This window comes from Gymnogyps californianus, chromosome 2 (assembly GCF_018139145.2).
Source record: "Gymnogyps californianus isolate 813 chromosome 2, ASM1813914v2, whole genome shotgun sequence".
In the NCBI taxonomy this organism is placed as follows: domain Eukaryota; kingdom Metazoa; phylum Chordata; class Aves; order Accipitriformes; family Cathartidae; genus Gymnogyps; species Gymnogyps californianus.
Window position 1 is genome coordinate 122,031,951 of NC_059472.1, and position 26,382 is coordinate 122,058,332.

At 38.4% G+C, this 26,382-nt stretch overlaps 1 protein-coding gene across 2 annotated transcripts; it reads left to right on the forward strand.

Moving 5' to 3' along the window:
• The first annotated feature begins 154 nt into the window (after positions 1-154).
• DYNC1LI1 (dynein cytoplasmic 1 light intermediate chain 1) lies at positions 155-26,382 on the forward strand. 2 transcript variants are annotated; one of them, XM_050892314.1, is made up of 13 exons: positions 155-322; positions 624-697; positions 11,813-11,929; positions 13,587-13,817; positions 17,170-17,339; positions 18,501-18,594; positions 20,273-20,408; positions 20,780-20,891; positions 22,327-22,386; positions 22,508-22,552; positions 23,564-23,684; positions 23,860-24,018; positions 26,224-26,382. In XM_050892314.1, exons 1-13 carry the CDS (start codon positions 162-164, stop codon positions 26,334-26,336), a joined length of 1,593 nt encoding a protein of 530 aa, XP_050748271.1. In that variant the 5' UTR covers positions 155-161; the 3' UTR covers positions 26,337-26,382. The 2 variants fall into 2 exon arrangements, with proteins under 2 accessions (XP_050748271.1, XP_050748272.1); XM_050892315.1 differs by lacking the exons at positions 11,813-11,929; positions 13,587-13,817.

Consider the following 26,382-nt stretch of genomic DNA (forward strand, 5'->3'; position numbering starts at 1 on the left):
GAAGCGCTCGCGCACGGGACCCCACCGGCTGCCTCCGCGCGCGCCCCCGCCCCGGGCCCCGCCCCCCGACCTCCCAACATCCGGGTTCCTGTCAGCCGCCGCGGCGCCGCCGCCCGCTCCGTGTCTCAGGGAGGCGGCGGGGCAGGGAGGAGGCAGCGAAGATGGCGGCGGCTGTGGGGAGAGCCGGTTCCTTCGGCTCCTCTTCCTCCGGGCTCGGTTCGGCTGCCGGTTTTTCTTCTCCTTCGTCCGCCGCTACGGCCACGACCAACAACAATGCGGAGCTGCGGGCAGGCGGCGATGAGGACGACGGGCAGAACCTCTGGTAACCGCCCGCCCCGCCCCGCGGCCGGGGGCCCGGGCGCGTGCTGACCGTTACCGCCCTCGCAGCGACTCCTTGCCCTGCAGGGGAGGCGAGAGGGGGCGGGGAGGGCTGGCTAATCCCCCCCTCCTGGCATTCAGTCCTTCTCAGTCAGTGAGCTAAGGGGGGGGGGCCACGACTCCTCCCCTTGGCGATGGCAACTCCTGCCCTGTCCCCCATACCTTCCTCCCCAGGAGGTGGCGAGGGTGGGGGGCCGGGAGGAAGTGGGAGCCCCGTCCTAAGCGTTGTCGTCTCTTCGCGCCAGGTCCTGCATCCTCAGTGAGGTGTCCACGCGCTCCCGCTCCAAGCTACCTTCGGGGAAGAACGTCCTCCTCTTGGGTGAGAAAAGCATCCTGATCCCTTTCCCCTCCCTGCCGCACACAGGCTTGCTTCTTAACCCTCTCTTGGGTGTCTGGAGCCTCTCTTGTTTAGTGCCCGGGGGGGGGGGGGCGGTTCATGGTGGCAAGGTGCTGGCTTAACCATCTCGTTTCTTCCCTTGCATGTTTTTGCTTCATTTTGGATATCTAATATCCAGAGATGCTTTAGATACCCCCCTCATCGTAGGTACCTCGCCATAATACCATTATTATCCTTCCCACTGCCTAGTTCCTTAGGTAGAGATGGCTTGGAAGGGTGGTTTTTATTGTCTTTCTCCCCCGATGAGTGTTGACTTCGGGGTGCGTGCGGGTACTTCAACCTTTTCTGCAACCTCCTTCGTTCGTGCAACCAGTGCTGCTTGCTGGTCCTTATGGTGTGTCATACAAACACAAAAATTGCTTTCGTGGCCCGAACAGTATCAATGACGGCTGCTCCCTGTTGGCCGGAGGGCGGGGTAGGCTGTATGGGCGTGTTGGTTGTGTCCTGCCCACATGCACCGAGCCTGTCAGCAGCAATATCATCAGCAAGTTGTGCAGCAGCGGCGGCATCGTTTACTGCTGCTGGCTTTCATTGTGCTCAGTTCTCTCCACCCAGTGCATTAGTCCAACCTTGCGTTTGGCAAAGATTAGAAGTTACGGAATGGGACTTTGATAGGGCGATAATGAGAGACCCAGCTATCATTCATTGTTGAGGGAAAGAAGAAAAATTGTATGTCAAGCAAAACTAAACACTTCAGGGGGGAGGGGGAGAAATGGATGCTCTCAACTGTGCGTGTGTGTATGTATATCATTGCTATTATTATTAGTGGGGGTTGAAAGACTGTTAAGTACTATTACCAGTAGACAATTTAATGAATCTGAGTGGATGGATGTGTTAACTAGCTCCTTCTTCCCTCCTTTGCCAACCTCCCTGTCCCCAGAAAGAAGTGTGTGTTAGTATATGGAAAAATGGTTAAAACCCAGTAAAGATATTCATGTGAACTCTATGCACACTATGATTCTATGTAGTCTTGTGGCTTGTACTGTCTTGAGGTTTTTCAAATTAGGGTTTTTCCCCTCCATAATCCTAAAGCAATCACTGTGACCCTTTTCTTCCTGTTTTGATAAGTTGAGTGGTGACTTAAAACTGACTAGGAAGGAGGAAACTGTGCAAGGATGATGGGATGGTCTACTGAACCTGTTACAAGACTTACTACCCTTTAATCTGTTGCTTTTTATGTTATGTAATTAAGTAGGATATTGAGATTGGAAGTTCTATTGATATTAAAAAAAGGAAAGATTTCATAATGATTGACACCTCTTTATGTGATATTTTGAAACTAAATTGGATGATTTTCCTTGTTGAAGTTGGAAGATTCTTCTTCAAGCTGTGATCCTTGTCAAGAAGATTACACTCTTGGTTCTCCTCTCTCTTCATAGTCAGGCAATCCTTAGTACTCAATAACTGGAGACTGTGCTTCCTTCAGAACCAGAGGGGGCACCATAGAATGTTTCCAAATGCTCATTTACTTTGTGATGTTTAATCTGTTGTACAGAAATTTTCTTTTTACCTGTTTATATAGAGCTTATAGAACGACTTAATGTAACACTTTTTTTTCCTTTTTTGATTGATGCATTTTTTTAAAAGATGTGCATATTTGTAGAAGAAATTCTAGTTCTTTCTTAGGAATTGTGTTTTCTAGAAGGCCATGGTCCAAGGGAAAAAAATGTTCAGCACATATTTAGGAAAAACAGCATCAGATCTGAGGACTTGCCAATGAGGGCCATGGCCATGTTCTTTGTGAGAATGCCTAATCCATGTATTACACTTTGCTGTTCACTTACAAGTCATGATGCTGCTCCTGAAGCACATTGGCACAGGAAAAGGAGAGGTCTTACGTAGTCTGTATTGGACGGATTCAGTATGTGAAGTTGTGTCTCTTCAGGTTCTTGAGCTGTGTGTTTGCAATTTCTCTGTTATCTCACATTTCCTCTATTTTTAAGCTTTGTTCCTTTAAATAGTTTTGTACTAGCTTTTTTTGTTAATACAGATCACTTCTTGCCATGACTATTTTCAGTTTCATCATTCTTTGAATACTTTTAAGCAGGAGTTGTAAAGCTGACCAGGGTCTTATGCTTTTCACTCGTTTTGTGGTAGGCAAATATTTGCAGTATAAACAGTTATATTGGTCAAAACTTCCCAGATGAAACATGATATCTAGTGACAAATGAATGCTTATTTTCAATACAAACTGTATTAAAAAAAAAATCCCCTAAGCCTCCAACCCACCCCCCGCCCCCAAAACCCCACAGAAAAATCAACCAGAAAAACTCACCACTTAATGTTCTTTTGTTTGCTAGGACAAGTTTTCTAATTTGCCTACAGCATTTATATTTTTTTCAAACACTGCATATACTTGTATGCCTGGTTGTTCTGGGAACCTGGCTGTGTCTGGCATGCTAATTCTTCTATTTCAGTATTTATTTTTAGCTGTGTTAACATCTCATTTTTAAGAACCTGGAAAGCAGTTCAGGACATCACAGAAATAACTAAAGGAAACTGGAATACCAAATGTTAATCTCTAGATATGGCACATAGTTTTGTGAAGTGAAGGTTAACATATAATACTGGTAATTCTCTGCTCAAAATCAGCCAAAAAAAATTAACTTATAGTTTCACTTCTGCAAAATTGTTTCACTTACAGACATTTTTTCAATAACTATTTTTGTGAAGACTTTAAACTTTGATTGGCATCACATGTAGCACAAAAGCATTTTTCTGTTCTTGTATGAACAAATAATAAAAATGCAAGTTTTCCTGAACGTTTCTGTAACGCAAGTATGCTCCGATTCCTAGGCAGTTCTGTCATAGTGACCATAGCTACCTCATTTAGCAAATCAGCAGCATTTACCAGCAGAAAACATAAGATGTCCCTGCTTTCTTAAGGAAATTGGGTGCTCTCAGTGACATTTCTAGCTACTTTTTGCAGAGAGCCAAGGGAGTGTGGCTTTTGTTGTTGTTGCTGGGATTTTTTTCTTTTTTCTTTTTTTTTCTCCTGGACTGTCTCTCCTGCTCACTTGTGTAGTAAAGATAGCTGATCAGAGGAGATGCTTTTTGTCAAGTGTGATGAGAAAACTGATGCTTATAACTGGGAGCTCTTGTTCATTTGCTTCCTGATACAATTATATCTGAACCAGCAAGTGGAATAGAGGGAACAGCTAAGAAGTCACCATTGCAGGTTACAGATGGAATCCATAGTGGTATAGAACGTGTGAAGGCTTGGATTCAGAGACCCGAGCTAATCATTTATCCAATAAACTGCAGCATGCATTCAAGCAGTAATGTTTATAGTCATTCCAGGATGCACAAGAAAACAGGCTCCGAGCTTGCAAGTGAACTGAATAGTTGCTTTCTGTCTGGCTTTGTATTTCATACGTTCCTCTGTCTCTGAAGCATAGTAGATTCTTTGCCTGCAATTCTAATGATGTCAAACCATCCAGTGACACATGTACACCTGACTCCAAGTGTCTGTATTGCACACTTTGCTTCTACTGAATCACTAGCATTTTGGTTTTCTTTATGCATTTTACCCTACTTGATGATAAAGGCTTTGAGTTCAGTGGGCAGTGAGTGTTCAGCTGCCTTGTGTCCACATTTTCTCTTTACCCCAGACATCTCACTTTTCAGGGCCAGGCCTGTTTGTTTGAATCTTTGAGCTCTGCTCCTGTCCCGTGGCTGTCAGGATGCTTGAGAAGTTTCCACAGTCTACAGCTAATTTACAGGTACACTTTTCTGTGTGTACATGTATTGGGACTGGCTGTTATTGTAGAAAATGGTACATCTTGAAGAGCAGTTTTAGCTTGCCACTTTCTTTTAGTGGACCCATGGAATATAGTGAACTTCAAAATTAAGTTCTGATACAGCAGATTGTCATGAGAGTATATAAAATCAATATAAAATCTGCTTACTTAATTTTGTACTCAACACTGTAAAAATTACTTTTCCACTTTATTTTTTCCTATTCAAATAGCTGAAAGTTTCACTGTGATAATTTCGTCATTACAGCTGATGAGATACTGCTTGTTGATACTGTCCATATTGTTAATCTCAAATGTTTCTTAATTGTCTAGTACTGTAGAAGTTAAGTCAGATAGCTTCTTTTCCTCCTCTTCTTGCAACTTCTTCACCTTCTACAGGCAATGAAAGCCTTCCAGATGTAGCCAAGTTTTGTTTCAATCAGCAGAGTTACACTTCTAAAAGTGTCAGTTGTTTTGATGGGGCATTGACCTGGATAAAACTCTAATGCTTGTTTTGCAGCTACATTTTTTTTTTAGAACTAAGTAGTACTTCTTCGTAGTGTCCTTCGTGCTACAATACCTTTCCAAAAACCCCCAATTACATGGATGCTGTGTAGTAAAACTTACTTAGCACAGCATGGGAAGTTCTGAAATTCTTGAATTGCTTTTATTTTAATTTGTCTCTGCTTTGCCAGAGGTGCTGCTGATTACTGGATCTATCTCTGAAACAGCTCCGAAGGTGAGGAACAGTGAAAGGAATTGTGCTTCTGTGTTCTCCAGGCAGGTTAGTGGCAGGAGTACCAATAAAGATGTCCCTTTGATAGTAACACGGAATTATTCTATTTTGGTAGTGAACCTGTGTAAAATACACTAGATTACTTACTGCTGTGTTAAAGGAGAAGGCTTGCATTAGTGATGTATGCTGTTCATATTCACTATAGAATTCTCTGCAATATTTGGCTTTCTCTGACTGGCTGTCTCCAAGCATAAGTAACACTGTTACTACTGTACGTGTTTCCACAGTCAGGCCCTATATTCTTGTGGTGCAGGACTTGACAAAAGGCATGCTGGAACAGTTGTCTACAGTCTGCTGTCATGCTGTAATGCAGAAGTGCAATTAAGGTGCTCCTCAGAAAAGTTATTTAATTTTTCAGTGCCACAAAGATACCAAATGAATCATATGTGAGGGGAAAGACTTATCTGGTGGAATAAAAGAAACTTAGAGGAGGAGAAGTTTTTTGTCCAGCGAGTAAATTGTAATTTAGTGGCAAGTTATTTGAAGACTTGATATGACCTACTTACTGTGAACTTCCATGTTGTTTTGAGGGATTCTAGAGAAGGATCTCATCAGCATAATTAATTTTGTTCTTCAGTTCTCTGAAAGCAAACTAAATTTGGCTTACTCTGATTATTTTGGTCTTGTTCTGCGAAAGGCATTCTTCAATTAGTATAGTATGTGTAAACAAGTCTCCCTCACTAATGGGAGGCTGTGGAAAAGGCAGTTATTAGCTTGTGAGAAGTATTTTATCTTGAAAGTAGCTATAGTACACATGTGCTTGGTTCTAGTAGGAGGAAGATTGTTACGTCTCCACTGTATTAGGATTCAGACATTGCACATGGTGTGGAATAGAGATCGGCCTGTGATTCTGGGAAGGCATCTTTGCCCTGTTTGATAACTCAGGTTTGATTTTGATGACTTTGTCCTATCATATTTAAGTGAGGTGGGTTTTTTCTATTAATAAAAATATTCAATATTTTATGTTAGAAATATTAGATGTTGTGAATTGTTCTACCCAGAAGCTGTCTTTTGTTTTGTAAAAAGTATAAAGCTAGTTCACAAAAATATGTCGGGGGGGGGGGGGGCAGAAGGGGTTAATTAGGACCATTATCTCTAGTTTTGCTTGGCCTTTCTTGAACATATTTTTTAGAGATGAGTTGTATAATTCCCATATCAAGCTGAATTTTAATGGATGGTTTTAAAAAGCAAACAAAAGAACTCCATCAAGGAACCAGCAGGATTATAGATTACACACAATTAAGTGCATCCAGGGCTTTTCAAAGAGCTGTTGAAAAAAAAATCAGAGCCCCGGATGGAAGGGGGGCAGACCAACAATACTGATGACAGAAAAGAAACATTCACCTCTTGCTTCTCTGCCTTGCCATGTTTTAAACACACTTGACACTTTACAGTGGAGAAACCATTTAAATAAAAAGTCAAAACTCATGTCTGTCCTGGAAATAACACATTGATTGCTCTTCCATGTACAGACTTCTGTGAGAATTAAGAAATGTCTTGTTTTAAGACAAGTGAAAATCTACTTCTGTTCTCATTTTCTAAACTGAAATAAATGTGGAAATAGCATGAGTAGTAAATATTCTTAATTTTAAAGTGTTTAATTGAAAGTTTAGAGAAGTTCTGTAATAGAGAGGCTAAGTTCTCTCTAATGTGATAGTTTATGGTTGAACAGTTTAAGTAGCAGTTCATAGATAAGTGCCTGCTTGCCTGCATTCACAGGAGGTGATTCATTCACCTCATTGCCCATCCTTCCCATCTATGGGTGACCGTTCTGCCAAATTGTAGCAGAACATTTGGTGATACTCCATTTTCTGCTCAGTAAGCATACTTTTTGCCTGGAGTGGTGAGAAGGGAGGAGGCTGGGCAGGGTTTTGTATTATGGCTTCCTAGATCTTTGAGGGCAGCAACAAGAAGGAGGTCATCAAACTCTGTTTTGTAGACAGAGTAGCACCTTGGACAGAGAAGCTTTGACGAGCAGAACCCCAAACTTGAGCTCATCGGAGGAGTGTAGTGGTGTGGGGATAAAAATGAAATGGCTTTTGTTTAGTTGAGTATAAGACTTTCCATTTTGTTAACAAGATGGTGAAATACTGTGTGTAAGCAGATTGGTTTGGCTTTGTTTCAACTGCTTCCTAGCCTGACTTTTCTGCAAAATTAAATCTGTTGTCCCTCTTTTACTTGTGTTCAGCTTTGGTGTGTAGCACTGCTTGCTAGAAGCATCACTTCTGTTTCTTCACTGTAGTATTAATGTGTAAGTGCAGTTTGATGTAATGGAGAATTTTAGTTCTTGAGGATTTACTCTGGAAAAGGAGGACCTTTTATGTTACTTGCAAAAGAAGGATGTGAAATCTTAAATTTTCGATGATCTACTTGATTTTTATTCTACCTTGCAATTCTATATCGAGAATTGTGTGTCAGAAATGTTTTGCTCTGTGAGCTTACGTACAGAAGTCAATTGTTAATTTGATTATCACACAGTTAGAAATAAAGAAGCAGCTAAAGGATTTTCCATCTCAAGATTTTGGAGGGAAGAGGAGGATGATAACTCTTTTTGATGGTGCATGAAGCTCTGTTTTATATATTGCTTCAGTAGCACTTTAAAAAAAAAAAAAAATTCTGTTCCATAATATTAATATGAATGATGTTTAAGTCTGAGGAATATGAAATTTCACTTTTGTCTGAAACTAAGCAGCATTACTTTTTCATATACTTTAGAGAGATCCAGAGACAACAAAAAAGATGAATATGCTTAAATGTCTCAGGGTTTGTAATTTCAAATGCCATATAGTGTGTATGTATTCTTATTGAGAAATTATTTTTCTTTTAAAAGCATATATACTTTTATATATGTCCCTGGTAGTACTTAATGCTAATCGCATTACTATGCTGTACATTAGCCATCAAATCTAAAATAGCTAATAGACTTTAACTTCCTCACAAATATTCCCCCCTCCTCTGGTGGAGAGAAGCTTTTATACATACTAAAGGCATTACAACAAAGTGTTTGAGTTTTGAGAAGTCTTAAAGGCTAGCATTGCATGCACTTAGAATTAATTTGCTAATGAGATTTGTAATAACTATTCAGGAGTTTTAGATAAGCACTGGTTTAAGATTGAATTGTATTTTGATATTCTTGCTGAAGAGTAACTACAAAGCAAAATTATGCTGCTGCTCTTTCCCAGCATAACTCAATATATTCAAAATGTGTTGACTTTTTCAGGTGTTTTATACTGAGGACTTTAGGTTGGAAAAATAAATTAATAACAAGGATACAAATACATTTGCAGCTGTCACAATTTTAAAAGGTATATGCAACATACTAAAAATGGAAAGTAGGGGTAGATGGAACCTCAAGTCTTAGCATGTTCTCTTGGCCGAAGCAGTCATCTTTACCTGAATTTTTATGATTAATTGCGTGGGCAAAAAGGAGGAGGTCCTTATGTCATATATGATGGTCCTGGATTTACTTTCTGACAGCTTTTTCCATAATATTGACTCTAATTTGGCTTAAATCTGTTGAGAACTCTGGATCTCCTGTGGAATAGGGCACATTCGGCTAGGCAGCTATCTTGCACCCTTGCAAGTGAATCGTCCTATTTGTAGACTAGTCGGTTTATGCGTTGCTAACTTGTTTTGAATCACTTGTCAGTATTGCTTCTAACCCTTTTCTCCACAGATCTTTTGGTTTCTCTTATATCATCTGCAAACTTTACTATTCTCTTCATTTACCTGAGTAATTAATGAAAGCAGTGCCAATCCCTTCAGGCTTCACTGATGCATCATTCTGGCTTTCTAGTGAATGATGAGCACTGCTCTGCATGCAGTAACTTGTATGTAAGTTATGTATGTCAGTGATCCACCTACCTCATCTTGGTGTTTTGAAATGGGTGGATATTTGATAAGGAGAAGGGAGCAGAGAATCTTCTTCACTGAACAGATTAAGTAATTCTGTGATGGAAGGCTGAAATGACTACTGTGTGTGCGTATGTGTCCAAAGGTACTAATTTTACATCAAATCAACTTGTCTTATGCTGTACTGATAAAATTTCTTTCTGTGTAGGGTCTGAATATAAATACGGGAAAACTTGAGGAGGGAAAATAAAATTCCAGCTCTTATTTTGCCATAAGATACTAACTTAACAGTATTGAACTTCAGTTTACTTCAGGCATTTGGAAATACAGGGGTGGGGAGGAAATGACACAACACACAGCTGTGATAAGTAAGGGGCTTGTGGGATGTATATTTCAAGTTTGCCCATATTGTTTAGCATGAGCACTTTCAAACAATAAAGTTGCATAGATACTAGTATTTGTATAAGTATGTTTTAGTTTAGACTGCTTAAGTGTATCTCTTATGTTTAGAACTCTTCATAACCACAGATGTTTCTTAGACTTAAGTTGCAGCCACTTTTGTTAAGAACTGGCAGATGTACTTTGCAGAAGATGCTAAACTTTACCAATGCAAACAAGTTGTAATCTTTATTGCCACCTATGTGAAACAAACTAGTATGCAAGAGAACTTAGCTAGAAGTCAGCTGTTCTGAGAAACTAAGAAAACTGTTAAGTGCAACCCCTCTTTAAAAGGAATAACAAATCTTGTTTTGTCTTACCTTTTGAGCCTTCTACTGGCACAAATTAATTGGAGCTGCCTGTTCAAAAAGGTAGAATAACAGAATGAATCAGACAGAAATTGTTGGCAAAAGTAATAGCAACTTCAGCAGCATAACATGTCAGTGCAGCAGCTTTTAACAAAGTCTCCGCAGTTATTTGTAGATGACAAATTTTAGAAGCTTGGATAAGTACTTGGGTGAGGGCAGAGGAGGAATTGTAATTCATCTCTGGTGATGAAGCTTGAACACTTCTTGGGCAGAATTTTTATTTAAAAGAATATTCTCACAAGAAGAGGAAAAACTTGATGTATGAATAGAAAATAGCTGTGCTTTCCAATGTTTATTTAAAACTAGCTATAATTGTTTTCTTAGGTGCGTCTTGATTTCATATAGTTAAGGAACTAGCAAACAGACTCTTACATGTTGAAAAAGTTAAACTGGTACAACATCATTTTTCACTTAACTTCTCTATACTTAACCAGATCTTAAACTTCAGTTCTCGTCTTATTTTTCTCTCTCTTTTTTTTTTCCAATTTATTTTTTTAAAACATAAAATTTCATTTCATTTTCATTCCATTGAGTTAAATCCCCTGGGCTACTTAAAGTAAAAAGTCTTATGCTTTCTGGTAGCTTCTAGACTCTTAGTGAAATCTGAAAATAAAGCTGAACTGTAAATTGAAGGCTTCATGCAGTAATCTTGGGAATCATATGTTGAGTAAATTCAAAATCAGTTTTTCAAAGTATGATTTTTCTGCTCTTCTCTGTGGCTATATCTCTAGTCTTTTTAATGTAGCCATAATATTGTCTATAAGGTCATGGTCAGTTCCCTTTAAAGGGAAAACTTCATTACGTTTAGCAGCGAAAATTACTGTCCTTGAACTCATCTCTCTGTTTTGTAGTTAAAAGCAAGTGTTTATACTCTCCCTGTATAGGAGAGACTTGGGAAAAAAATGTTCTGTTTGGCATAAAACTGATAAGATACTTTTTAGGAACCTGGGTTTAATCTTAATTTTACAACCTGTGAGTGAGTTGCAAGAATTTTCTAAGGTCTAACTGTTATGTACCCATCATGCTGCCAAATTAGAGTGGCAAAATCCCCCTTCATGTCCAAATTCAGCTTGGTTACTCTTTCAGAGTGGAAAAACTGTACGTGAAGTTTTCCAGCTCTGGGACATATGGTTAGAAATAGAAGTTTTTCAAGAAGAGTCTCTGGCAATAGCTGAGGTGTTCACACTGTGCTTATGCTGTAAGGTTCACTGGTTATCCAAGCTCCCTTTGGAGGGGAGGGAATAGGAGTGAATGGATCTGGATTGCAGGCTTGTCACTGTGTGTGTACCCAAATACACATGTATTATAAGGCAATGGGCTTACTGTTTGTCACCTCTTTTTAAGGTTTCTTTAGACCTGTAACAGAGAAAAGATTCAAAGAAACCAACCCATAAAAGCTAAGGAATCGGATTTGCCTTACTCAGCCTGGTGGTGCGTGTTGTTTGATATGAGAGAGTTCTAAATCGTATTCTTCTGATTGTAAGATGATCTTACTGTGACTTGAACTCTACTTTAGAAAGACTTTGTTGACACTTTGGTTGCAGTTGAAAGACTGAAATTGTTTTAGGTGTTTACTCCTTAAGGTATCTTTTTAAAGATATGTATAAGAGCCTATTTCAGATAGGATAGTTAGTGGCATAATTGCATTTATCAATAATTAGAAATAAGATTTGAAGCTGAGGCATGCACTTTGAACAGATGGATGAGTTGGGCAAAGCCCGCTATATTTCAAAACTTTAATGAGCTCAGTCACCCTGTTAGTATATGGTTTCCTTCTTGCCCCAGGTGGTTTTTAATATGTAACTGTGATTAAAGATTGAGTGGTATCTAACTTCTGTCTCTCCAGGTGAAGATGGAGCAGGTAAAACTAGCTTAATAGGAAAAATTCAAGGAATAGAGGAATACAAAAAAGGAAGAGGAATGGAGTATTTGTATTTAAATGTGCATGATGAAGATCGAGACGGTAAGTTTGCATTTCTAACAATATCTTAAACCAGTTTGAAAGCAATGGTTCAGTAGTGTGATATTTGGAATGACAGTGGGATGTTTTTCTTTCTTTATAATTTGCAGGAGTCCAGCTTAGGCCATGAGTGATTTGTATCATGAGGAAGTTTCTCAGTGTAATTCCTTTAGTAGATACCATAAATGACCACTTAAGTGGTAGAGGAGGAGATGAACCAGTCAAAAGAAAAGGCTGAAAAGAAAAGACCAGGGAAGCAGTCTTAGCTGCAACATTCTGAATGGATGTGCATTCCTCAGGCCTAGAGGAAAAGGTGCCTAGGCTCTTATCTTGCATCTCAATTATTGTAGCAAGTATTTATCTTTTTGAATATGCAGAGAAACCTTTGTCTTGGTGGTATCAGAATCTGCAAGACTACATATGTGTTGATGGGTAGGAAAATGTGCACAACGCTAAAGGAGATTTTAAAAACAAACAACAAAAAAACCCAAACCACCAACCCAAAAATTTGGAGGAAGGAGAAATAAAGTAGAAGCATGTTTCAACTGTCTTGAGTTGGCTTATGGCTAGAAGGTAAAAAAGATGTTTAAGATCCAGACCCCAAATACCTGCAGTTATGGAATGGATAATGGATGCTTATATATGGGGAAACAAGGGAAGGAGTATGACCAGGCACCGTAGAGGTGCGATGAATTATCTGGAGGCAATGCTTAGAAGGAGTGGGGTGTGAATAAGGACATACTGGGAGCTGTGGGGAAAAATGGCAACTCTTGTCTATACTATAAGAACACATATAGATAGAAGGAGAACCAGAAGAAGTTGGTCCCTTTTTTTTCCTGAAATCGCCTGCTTTCCTGACTTTCATGTCTGGCTATTGGTCTCAAAGATGACTTGACCAGGGTTAAGAAGATTGGGAGTTTGATCTAAATGTCTTTCTCAGAACTTCTGTAACAAGTAATTAAAAACTTACCTGAAGGCAAAATGTAATTATATTAAGCTATCTAATTTTGAATCAACAGCTCTTCATTTACTGCAGAAGTGTCTCTGAATATTGGAGTATGGTGTTTTGGGGGAAAAAAGCAGTGGGATGGTCTATTTGGTGATTGTCCTTTTGCAAATCTGAAGAATAACTTTCTTGTGTGTTAAATCCATCTAAATCATTAAAATCTTGCAGTTCTGCTCCAGTTTTCTGAAGGGCCAAGGTACATTCTGTACTTTTAAGAGTTATATAGGCATATCACATTGGGGTTTTGAAGGGGACATGGCAGTCCTTGAGAGCTGAGCAGACCAAGGGCTGAGAAGGGATGGCTGAATTTACCCAGTTCCCCCCTTCGAAGTTGCATCTTGAAGAAAACGTTTTCCTTCTCTAAAATGGTGAACACTAATTTTGGAAATGTTGAATGCTGTCTCTGGATTCTCACTTTCAGATAATGTATTTAAGATCTTCAGTTATCTGCCATTATACATCAGGGTTTGGAAGAGGAGGAGCTTGTCTCCACAAGCTGCAGTTTGCTATGTTGTTATATATGTTCACTTGACTGATTAAAACATGTCATCTGCTTTCTTCCTTGTATTTTACATGTCAAAAGAAGATTTAATAGCCATTACATAGTGGACTGTTTCAAGTAAGTCTCATAAAATGTTTTTCCTTTTTTTGTAGACCAAACAAGATGTAATGTATGGATTTTGGATGGTGACCTGTATCACAAAGGTCTTCTTAAATTTGCGATGGAGGCAAGCTCTCTAAAGGACACTCTAATTATGTTGGTAGTAGACATGTCTAGGCCTTGGACTGCACTGGATTCTTTACAAAAATGGGCAAGTGTTGTAAGAGAACATATTGACAAGTTAAAAATTCCTCCTGAAGAAATGAAAGAAATGGAACAAAAGTGTGAGTATTCTGCAAATACATAGGAACCCATTTAAATCAAATATGCTTAATGCTTTCTGCACCATTTAATCTCTCCATTTTTTATTCTTTGGAAATGTTACTTAAAATTAGGATTTATCAAGCAAGTCAAGCTTCAGATAAGTCTCAAGTAGCTATATGAAAAATACTAGTATTTTTTTCTAATGGAAGTAGCTTAATTTAGGGGGGGTTGGGTGGAGGGGGAAGCTTTCAGAATGAACACAGCTGGGTTGAATTTCATCTTGCTTCTCACAGATATTTCTAGATAAGATTCTCCCAATTGAAAAAACTTCTTAGCTTTCAATTTTTTATTTATTTATTTTAAAGGCAAATCACTGCATCAGCTTCTTAACTGTTCCTGTAAGTGGTCAGTCTAGAGAATCTGGGATGTGTTGTCTGCCTACCAAAAGTGTAAATGTTGAAAGAATTCATGACAGCATGGTAATGTCTGGGCCCTTTCTACTTGAACAGTTTTATCGTAACTATTATTGACACTAATGCAGCTATATGTTTGTGTTGGCATGGATATGATATAGCTCTGTCAGTGTCTTCTCTCTTTAGTTTTAAACATGCAGAACACAAAGATTTTGCAGGATTCCTTAAACTATCTGACTGAACTCACTAGCATCATAGCTCCGTATTACTTTTGGGCAGCCATTGTATTTCCCTTGGGGTACTAAAACATGAGTCTTTCCCATTCATCTCTCGGTGAATTACTGCAAGGAAGAGCATTTGAGAAAGCTGTGTGTTAAGATCAAATAGCATGATTAAACTTTGTTTATAAGTCTGCAGTTGCTCTCTGGAACTGGTATGTTCTTAAGCAATTGACTGCCAGATTGCTGAATAGCTTTTTCAGACATGCAGGTTGTAGCTGTGATAAAGTAGCCCGTAAGGTGACTGTTGTAGATACTCTGGAATGGGGGGTGGGGGTTGGGGTGTTTTGTTTATTCTTTTAAGAGAGAGATTCTTCTAAGGGAAGAAGCATCCTTGAGAATCATATCTTCCACAAGAACTTGTTTAGGAGGGAGGAGCTGAGCTTTTTTGGGTGTGGTGTTTGGTTTGGTTTTTGGGGAGTGGTGTTAGTGTGGTGTGTATTGAACACCCCCCTGAACAGTTTCAGGGTAGGATTTTACTGAATGAAAGTAGTAAGGACGCAATATCTCTGTTATCAAAAATGTGCAGGCTGATAGTTGTGCTTCTTTACTGACTGAGTGAGCAGAATAGTGAAACTCCATAAAATCCAGAATATTTAAGTGAAGTGAGTCAAGAAACACAGCTACTCATTTTATCTGCTCTCTTGTTCTTTTATCATCTGGTCTAATTCTTATAGATATTGATGGTCTGTGTGTTGGGTATAATAGAAGCCCTAGACACAATCCAGATATGACTGGAAGCTGTTTTTGTTTTGAACCTCCTGTGATGTGACTTCATGCATCGCTAGGTGGGCAGCAGCTTGACACTGCCAAAAGGAGGAGGGAGGAATCTTGCTTGCCTGACTTCTGGCTACATGGTCCTACTTTATTCTTGTGTCAGGCTCAGCGCTCCTGAGAGGGTCCTGCGAGCTGATTTAGCTTGAAAACAGGACTGAAATCTACTGAGGGTTTGTGTGTGTAGTTTTCTGGAGGTGTGCTGCTGTGTTTGTCTTCCAGTTCTAGCAACTTAACTCCACTCAAAAGACAGACCCTGTGAGGACTGAGACTGGTATGGGAAGGCATTAGGGGATACATAGCAGCTGTGTGTGAAGGGTTGGAGTAGCTCCTCCTGTTACTTCATCTGTGTCTAGTGAAGCCTTGTGGCCTGGTCATTTTAATTGTGTCTCTAAGGAAGACCTGAAATTGTACTCTACGGTCTTTGAGCTGTGATATGCTACATCAATCCTCCTTTTTACTGCTTTCTGTACTTGTATAAAGATTAGTATGTTATGATCATACAATGGGAATTTTAGGAATCCACTGGATGACTCCTAGCCCTGGAGTACTGTGATTTTTTATTTTAGCATGCAATTATCCCAGAACAGACAGGATGCTGTGTAGGAAAGACTCCCTTGAGTGGCTGGCATATCTTGCTGAGAACTCCGGATTTAAAACACGGTCAATTTGGGAGGCTCTCAGAAGCTCTCAGACCAGACTGAAGTAGCAGCATTCCCTGGATGAGAGCCCGAGTTGACTGTTCAAGTAGAGATGATAATCTGTGCATGTGCTTTTTGTTATTGTGAACTCCAAGATCTGTAAAAAAGTTGAATCATCTTGGCCTAGTACATCTTTTTCTCTAGAGTGCCGAAATAAGTCTTGCTCTGTTAATTCAACTAATGCTTTTCTAGGTATGAACTCAGAGGGCTTCAATCAGTTTAGTGAAAGTAGAGGTGGATTAACATAAATCAGGACAAAGCAGTGAGAATGTACTGGAGTAGTTAGCTGCTTATGTGCATGATGCAGCTGAATTGTCTTCCTGACTGATTTTTTGGCTGAATCAGGATGTGCTACTCATGGAAAAGTCATCAGTGGTGGGATTTGGTAGAATCCTGTTTCTGCTGTGTGAAACAGGACATGTGATGTGAAAGGTACAGACATTTTATGCCTAATATTGCATCTATGACTGTAGGAATAGTAATTGACCATGTAATCAGAGGCTTGGGTGTATACATCGGAACCTGACAAGAGTTACACTTGTAACTTTATAACACGAATTAGAAAAAAGATATTCTGACTTACCCTCCTTGCTAAATTTTAAAGTAGTATCTGATCTATTGTAAAAGCATACCAAATATTTAATATGCTATTAACTAATTATAAAGCTAGTTAATAACTAATGTTTGTGTATTCTATTCTTTTTGCTTATTAGTACTGTAGATTCACTGTACAGAGAGAGAGAAGTGTGGACAAAGGGGTTTTAGGTAAAACCTGGTATATGGTAGCAGCTAAGCAATATGTGTAAGGCTTAATTCTGTTTATTCTAACAAGCCGTTCCATTAATTTTGCCAAGAAGAATGCAAGAAAACTTATGTCCTTTAGGAAACATATCAAGCAATAATAGTTAATGACAACTGCCTAGTGGTTCCACAATGATAAAATAAAAATGGTTTAATGTTGTCCTTATGGACAGTTTTATCTGGTCATGTTCTTCTGGCTGCTGATCAAGCAGATCTCAGACTTACTAGTTCTCTCTTGTGCTGCGTAGAGCAAACATAGTCAGCACTTGGTGCATGCTCAATTTTTTTCAACATAAAGAAGCAGAAGTACTATACAATCAACAGTGCTAGAGATCAATGGCAGTGGAAATCATTGTTGAAATAATAAAGTAGCTGATCTTTTAATATAACTTTTTTTACTTTCAGTGGTAAGAGACTTCCAGGAATATATAGAACCAGGCGAGGATTTTCCAGCTTCTCCACAGAGAAGAAATACTTCATTACAGGAAGACAAAGATGACAGTGTGATTTTACCCCTGGGTGCAGATACACTAACATGTAACTTAGGCATTCCAGTAGTAGTAGTTTGTACAAAGGTTTGTTTCACATTTTAGGTTTTTTGCATATTTTATTTAAGCAACTCTGTCAATTTTGGATTTGGGTGGGAAGCACATGATTATTAAGTCATTCTGAATACCTTGCATAAGAATTCTTTAAAAATGTTTACTGTTGAAGGTTGATTATCTTCTGGAAGCCCTCACTGCATGTTATTTTGGGATTAGTTTTTCCTTTAGTTCTACCAGTTTTCAAGGAATTGAGGAATACCTCAGACCTGGTTTTGCTCACAGAAGTGAGCTAGTCAGTAAGCAACTAGAATTCCCCTTGATCTCCACAGTCCTCCTTATTCCGCAAATAGTGTTTTGGTAGGTTTTTTTAATATTTCTGATCTTTTTCTGAAGATGAATATATTTGAGGGTTCTAGTTAGTAAAGTGCTGCTCTATTAACTTTCCTCAGTTCTTAGGGTGTTTCTGTGATCTGTTTTGGTTTCTGTTAGATACGTAACCATATTCTTAGTCTAAAGAAAAAATGGTGTGGTTCTTGTGGCTGGCTTTTTGGTTTTGGTGTTTTTTCCCCCCTGACTCTTCGGTTCTCATTGGCATTAAGCATAATGCATCTGCAGCCCCTGCTGGCCCACAGTGAAAGAAGAAACCTTTTGATGCATATGCTGTTCCTTCACTGGAAGGCTAACCCTCTCATTTGAAAAGCACCTTTTTTCTCACCTGCTAGCTCTCTGTTATTCTTCTTCCCCCTCCCCCCCCCCTCCCCCCCCCCGCTTCCACATTTCTTGCTTTTGCCTCCCAGTTAGTAACTGGATAAAAAACACTATGTCCTGTAATACCACAGTGTGTAAAAATACACTGGGCAGAAAGTGGCGGTGTCATTCAGTGGGTCAGTCTTCAACAGAGACTTTGAGTTATTGCATTGGAGGGGGGGAGGGGGAGTGAATGAAAAATGGCAATCACTTTAACTCCCAAGTTAGTGCTGACCACAGTACATGCACATCAAGTTATATATTATTAAAAAAACAATAATGGTTCAATTATGCTTCTAAACTATCTTAGCAGGTTTTTGTTTTTCTCTGCTCCACCCACTGCACTCCATCCCCCCTGCCCAGTTTTGAACTGGATGTGTAGCAGCACTGCTGTTTCAACAGATGACTGAAAGAGGTATATTAATTCTGTGTTTATTTTGACAGTGTGATGCCATCAGCGTTCTGGAAAAAGAGCATGACTACAGAGATGAACACTTTGACTTCATTCAGTCACATATCAGACGGTTTTGCTTACAATGTATCCTTTAACATGTCATAAAGATGATAATGATGCAATTAAATCTTTGCATTAATTATGACAAGCTTAAAAGAATATCTGCATCTGTACCAAAGTAGGATGCAACTCCTTTACTGTAGCTGGCAGTCTGCTTCAGCTACCCCTATAGGCAATATTGAATTAAATTAAACTTCTCTGTTTGCTTTTCTTTTTTTTTTTTTTTTTTTTTTAAACAGAGCTGCAAGAGTCTAGCGTGTCCCTTTACCATGAATTTCTTTACTTGCCTTCATTTCCATATTTAGGAGTCAGTTCGTAAATCAGCACATCTTAGCTGACAAGCACCCTAAAATAATAACAAGATAATTCCTTTAAGTATGATCTTGCTTCAGATGCACATAAGGCATGTTATTCTTTTTGACCCAAATATGCAGTCTCTTCGGTGTTCAGTAATTCCACGGGATGAGGTGATGAGGGAAGGAAAGAAGTGTGAATTGCTGTAGGAAAGATCCACTGGCTTCTCTTGTGTTGGTACAGAGACAATGCACATAAGCTGTTGCTGTGCTATTATTATTTTTAAACATCATTTTTTAAAAGAAGTGTATAAAATACTGTTTAGTGTTGTTTAGTCAGCTAGACAAGCTGAGGTCGAGATTTTAGATGCCAGTAACATGCCTACATTGTGTCATCATCATTTGTGCTGTGGTAAAGGGAAGTTTAAATGCTATTGGAGAGACGGCAGTTAACAGATGAAAAAATTAGTTCAAGAACCTGAGACCTCAGTTGAGTACCAAGATGGATGGCACTTCCTTCAAAGGGCTTCCAAGACCTAATTTTTCAAAATGGAATTATGGGTAATTGGAGTAAGTCTTGTGAATGGAGGAAGAATACAAAATATTAGTAGGAAATAGTCTCTGTGATTGTATATGCCATGTACAGCTTGGAATTCTATTCTAAACTTCACTGAATGAGAATTGGATCCCATTATATAACTTTCTTCTAGAATTTGAATTGCATGCCTGTAGAAATAAATTTGGGGCGTTGGCATTTTTAGAATCCCAAAATAAAAATTACTCAAAACTTCCCTGGCTGCTTTTATTAATCCTGTGCATAAGCTTGATTATGTTAATTTGATACTGAACCATGCTGGAATACTAAGCACTCTCTTGGTCTTTTAGTAACTGATGCACAGCACAACTCATTTGCCTTCATTGCATTTGAAAGCAGATCTCTGTACAATGTAAGAACTTGCTTCCCTAATTTAAAAACCCAGGTGGGGAAGTGGAAGATCTTTGGCATTTTTGAAGCTACTAGTGTTAATGCTGTAGTGTCTGTGTTGCAGGGCGGGATAATGACAAGATATAAGGATATGGCATGAAAATTTTTGTTCACTAAAAGCAGAAGACAGTTGTGAAGGCATCATAGTGAAACCGTTGGTACTGTGGGCTTTGAAAGTGAGAAAAGCCTGTACTTTACTCTAAAAGCAATAGCTGAGTTGGCCTAAAACTAATGCAGAAAGAAAGATTTAAATTACTAAATAGCTTATTTCAAAAATTAAGTGTTGGAAGTTGTTTGACCTGTTTGATTTTGTATTCCTCCTCTAAATTCTGCAAAGTAGATAACCTTTAAACTAACAAAAAAGGGTCACTTTAGTATCTCTTACTAGCCACTAAACTGAGTTTTCTTTAACAAGTTTATTCAGATGGGGCAGCACTTATTTACACTTCAGTAAAGGAGAACAAAAACATTGATTTAGTGTATAAATATATAGTCCAGAAGTTGTATGGATTTCCTTTCAATGTTCCAGCTGTTGTTGTGGAAAAAGATGCAGTATTTATGTAAGTTATCTGCATTATTATATGTATATTACTACAAAATGTATTTGTGCAAGACTCTAAAAAGCATGAACAAAAAAGGTTCTAAATGTTGTTTAGTTTTTACATTCTCATGAGTTGGAGTTTGGTGAGTGCCAGTGGATTGAGATTACAAATACTCGCTGCCCCAAAGAGAAATGTTAAACCCAGAGATTTTGCTCCTCTGTTATGGTGAGCCAATCTCTTAACTAGTTGTACTAATCAATAACTAGCTTGCACAGGAGAATGGGAGCTATGACAACTTTCCTGGCTTTCAGTTCTGTGCAGTTCAGGATTGCATACAAGAATAACCTGAAGGAACAATAGAATTTAAAGCCAAATAATCTTTTATCTAGTCCTGCAGGTTGGGATAATGACAAGAAGATAGGAATATTGCATGAGAACTTTCAGACACTAAAAGCAGAAGACAGTTTTGAAGATATCATAACAAAACCACCAGTCAGAAAGGTAAATTGAGATGTTTTGGCATTCAACTTCTTATCTATTTATTTACCTGTCAGTTTTTTGACTGTTTCTCTTTCTTTGAGACTTTGCTTCCAGTTTATCAGAAGAGAGTGATAAACTGCATGGGTGTTTTTTCTTATTTTGTCTTTTTATTTTGTTCTTAAAGTTCTTCTTTAGTTATCAAAAAATCATTATTTTTGTTCTGTATAGCTCTTCTCCAGCTTACACTGGTTGTTTTTTTTTTCTGCTGCTGTTACATTGTTCAAGACTACAAATATACCTGTTTTGCTTTTAATATGTTTGGTATTGAAAAGTCTAAGTATCGTTTAACTGTTTTTCAGGTTGAGTTAGTATTTTTTAAGAACACTCCATTTTGCTCCGAGTTGCTCATAACTTCATAATGCTTTCTGTTTCTGTTGGAGTTTTTAAAATAAGAAAGCTTGAGACAGTGTAAAATCAAAAATAAACATGTGAAAACAGGTTCTACATATATTCAGTATATTTTCTCTCTCATACTATTTAACAAAAGACTTTGACAGAACTACCTGAAAACATATGTGAGGTTGTTGAACAAAATGCCAGCAGCAGTGGACCCCATGCATACAGACGTTACTGAAAGCAAATATTTCTATGGCTTTTTCTAACAAAGCTAAGAATTTGGGACTGATCATATTTCCAAGTGTGAATTATTTTAGCTGAGAAAACTAATGCTATGTCCATTCTAAAATCTTTAGGGAAAAAATCAAGACATATGTAGTAGTGTGTTATATATTCCTTGGACACTTATTTAACTGACAATTTTTGCAGGCATGCTTATAAACTTCAGGCCTGGATTATAAACTTTGATATTGATATTTGCCATGCTTGTTTTGGCAAAGTTTTTGTGGTGAGCTTATTTGGAGGGAGAGTGCTTGCGATTTGATGCATAGAACTGGGATCTGAGATGTCTTTGTCCAGTTCATATACCAGTCTAATGCAACGCAGGTGAAGAGTCACTTTTGCCATAGTTACCTATAAAATAATACCAAGGTGGGGCCTCGATAAATTGAGACGTGAGCATGCTGCAGAGTGCGTGCATCTGTGAATTTCTTACTGATCCTGAGATCAGTATGTGCCTCGTAGCAGTTTACTTCATTCCTCTTTTACTGAACACTTTAATGAACTTTTTAATGAGTCTTTCTACAAGTACATCTAGAGACTTATGCCTGCCAGGTCAAAGGAGTTAATGATACTTATATTTCACTTCTAATTAGCTTAGCTTAAATGGAATCATGAGGTGGCAATCTTAAATATAGAAAATGTGGTCTGCACTCAACATAGTATTTTACACGTTTACTTCATAATTGAATGCCTTGGTCATATTCACCAGGAGGTATAAAAGGAAATACATTTCTTTCTTTCTTTTATTCAAAATTATGTTAATGTTTTTGTATTGCAGTTTGTTCATGAAAAAGAAATTGTAGCAGAAGATGACCAAGTGTTTCTTATGAAGCAGCAGGTAATTTTCTGTCTATAAAACAAGCAGCCAGTGTTTCATTTAATAACATTCTCAATACAAATTTGGGGTTGTATTCTTAATCACTGTACTATCTAACACTACATGGGTTTGTTTTTTGCAGTCACAGTTGGCGAAACAACCACCTACTGCTGCAGGAAGGCCAGTGGTTAGTAATAAAAATTTTAAATATCATCACATGAAAATGATTCACTTTCACGTACTTAGAGGGTTGCTTGTTTTGATTGCACTATCAAATATTCTTTGATCTAATTTTTTTAAACTACATAGTATTTAAAGTCTACATCGTATGCTGCTCTAAAACTATGACACTTCACAGCTAGTCATGACAACTTGTATTGACAGCAAGGGCTAAATGTCATGGCTGTACGTTTCATATGTTAGAATGCATCTAAGCAGTTAGTTGACTCCCCTTTCTGTCCCAAGAGTGTGCCAGGGAGCAAACTATGTTGGCTGAACTGCCTTGGTGAGTTGTCTATCCTAAATTTGGCACTCTCTCTCTAGGAATATTAAGACTCTGGCATAAGATTAAGGTCAAATGAAAATGATGACCTCATCTACATTTTAAAATACATATAAAATAACTAAAAAGCAACACAAGTTTAATGGGGAGCATGTGATCTTATAAAGGTAGCTTTACCTCTTTAGATGAACTGCAAACATGACTTGTTATCCTTGAAGTAATGAATAATGCTTTTTCTCCTGGGCTGTGTTTAGTCCTTTCCACAGTATTAGTGGTATGTGTTGTCTTTCCAAGAAATCTGGTGTGGTTCCTCTATGATCTAATTGGTGCCGTTTTCATTACGGTCAGAGGCACTACTGAGTAACAGATAGATTTTCAAGTTTCTCTTTAGGATAAAATGAAAAGCTTCACTAGTGCTTTAGTTGCACTAAAGTTAATATTTTTAAGAATGTTACACAAGTGTGAAAAAACTCGTATACAATCAGCAAAATCTAATCCTGTGTCATTTCAGTTGCATGGGATACTACATTATTTAAAACAAAAAAAAAGATTAGGAGCTGTGAGAAATAACAGAATGCTTCATTTCATGTACTCTTGCACTGCATGATTTAATTCTGTAGAAGATGGACCAGTTCAGCTTTGGAATTTTTTTTTAATTGTTTGGTTTTTTTTTTTTTTTTTGCTGTTGTTGCATAGGATGCCTCTCCAAGAGTTCCTGGTGGATCTCCTAGGACACCAAATAGATCCGTAACATCAAACGTTGCCAGTGTTACACCTATCCCTACTGGGTCAAAAAAAATTGATCCCAATATGAAAGGTACCTTTTCTTATGAGGGCACAAATGCAGCTGGGGAAGTAAAATAGCTGCTTTGCCTGCTTTCTTTAATATGCTTATTTAGATTGATTAACACACTAAATCAGTATTTACTTAGAAAATCTGTTTTGTTTTGGTTTTGTGTTGTTGTGGGTTTTTTTCCTCCCTCCCCTTCTAGCTGGAGCTACTAGTGAAGGAGTCCTGGCTAACTTCTTCAATAGTCTCCTGAGCAAGAAAACTGGTTCCCCTGGTGGCCCTGGTGGTGTTGGTGGCAGTCCAGGAGGAGGTGGCACTGGAGGTGCTGGCAGCAACTTACCACCATCAGCAAAAAAGTCAGGTATGATTAATGATAAAAGATCAACTCAATCTAAACTGTGAGTGGTGGATCATTCCTATTAGTATAGTTTATCAGAAGTATGAACACTACTATATTTAACTGAATGCTTCATTGGATATGGTTTTTGTTTTCACAGCAGTTTAGTATTGCCTTTTTATTGCTCTCAGGATCAAAGAAAAACTTTTCATGTAGCTGTTTAAGCATGAATTGTGTCCACACGAGTTCTTCATTTTCTTCCTTTGTTCCCCACCATCCCAATAAAATGGCTTATGCTATAAGCCCCTTTTAATATTATTCAGATATATTGGGACTTAATTTCAAGTTGATTTTTTTTAACAATACCGTCAGTGTTAAAATAATTTTAAATTTTCTTTTGCTAGTGACCTAGCTCTGATGTGATGAAGGCTTTGAGTTTGGTGACAGCCTGTAAAAATACTTATGTATTTTCTGTTGATAGCCTTTTTTTTATATGATGTGATTAATAATTAGTATTAATCTAACAATGTCTAATAGTGACTGCTCTAAAGCTAGATGCAAGACTACTCTGGTGCTTCTTGCTATTCCAGATTAAAATGTTTCTGTATTACTTAAGAACATACCTATACAGACATCTTCCCTCCCTGCTTCCCCAGAGGGTAGTAATGCTGCGCTTAGGTGAGAATGCTGGTGTTTCATTGGTACTTGACATTAGTGTTTACTCTTATGTAGTAAGAGAAAAGAAAACACTTCCCACTAACATTTTGTGTAGACTGACTGAAAGATTTTTTACGTGTGTGCACTTCCCTTTTTTAAATGTGAAGCTCAGTTGGCTGAGCAAAGTTTACAAGTACTTCCTAACCTGCTGGAGGCAAAGTCAGCAGTGCTAGTTTGAACAGCATATGGAGATTGTTCAAACAAAGGCAGCTGACGCAATATGAGGTGCAGAGAGCACCCACTGAAAAATCCTGTGGGGAGTGCCTGGCAGCGGGTTTGGGTGATGCCAGGCAGATGGAGGCAGTGCTCCAGAGAAGTGGTGTGTCCAGGCCTGTGGCAGAAACTTCAAGAACAGAATTAAACTATTAAGGAGCAAAAATGTTCTCAGAAAGTTCCTAATATGCAACAAATGAAGGGTTAGGGTGTAGCCAGTTCAACGTCGCAAAGGACTAGGTTTTCAAGGAATTACCATAAATACAAATAAGTTTAGCTTAGATGTGGCCTCTTCACATTCCTCAGTATTTGCTGTCTCGTGTTTAATCTATGACACTCACTCTTCAAATCTGAAAACTGGCTGTTAAGACAGTAGTTTGGGATTTGAGAATTACTTTTCCCCTCAGCAGCTATGGGAAATTCCTCTGCTTATTAGTTGGAGTATTAGCTGCTTTGATTCTGATACAGTATTACCTTTTCTTAAATGAAGAGCAGCATAGTACATCTGGCAAAAATTAGCTTTGTGGATAGTTCCTGTTAATTTGCATCTTCAGAAAGGATGCCGGGACACTGCTAAAACTACGTGTGTGTCAGAATTTTCCTTTAGAGCCTGAGATACTGTGCACACTTGTCACAGCGTTAGACTCTAATATTCTGCACTGCCTTTTCCCATATTGTCTTCTCCATTCCTGTGATAGAACACGGCAGGATAGAAACCTAGACTGGGGAGTAAGAGTTAAGAGTAAAATGGTGGGGAAAAAATGGTGTGTTTTAAGCTTGGATCAGGTCTAAGTGTGACTGCACAAATGTTTGTGCCGTTACAAGGTAGGGAGGAGGTAAGCGGGTGAGGAGAGAAAGGGATTTGCCATCTGCAGGTCTGTGTGCACCCACGAGCAGCGGTGTCAGGTTTATGCTGACCAAGTACACAGGAATGACTTCACTGGTCTGTGGTGAAACCCCTGATTTACATTCAGAATTATTTAAAATACATATGATGCAGAAAACTGTGTAGAACTTTTAATGACTGCTAGTCTTAATAGACTTTTCTGTATTTTATACTTTACATGAACTCTTCATACACTGACAAATAATACATAATTATGGAAGTTTCTTTGAGGAATCGGAAATATAGAAGGATGTGACTTTCTCTCTACTGTTTTCTTTCTGTTTCCTTTACTCTGCATGGAAAGTGTGCAGTAACAATTTTTAGGATTTGTCTGATTTGAGAATTAAGGATACTATAGGCTTTCCCAAAACCGTTTCGTAAACGTGAGTGAATGATACGCATTTATTTTGTAGGTCAGAAGCCAGTTTTAACAGATGTTCAGGCAGAATTGGACAGAATTTCACGAAAACCTGAAATGGTCTCTCCTACAACACCTACATCTCCCACAGAAGGTGAAGCATCTTGAAGACACCAAATAAAACCAATTGTTCAGTTTTCTGGGATAATTCAAA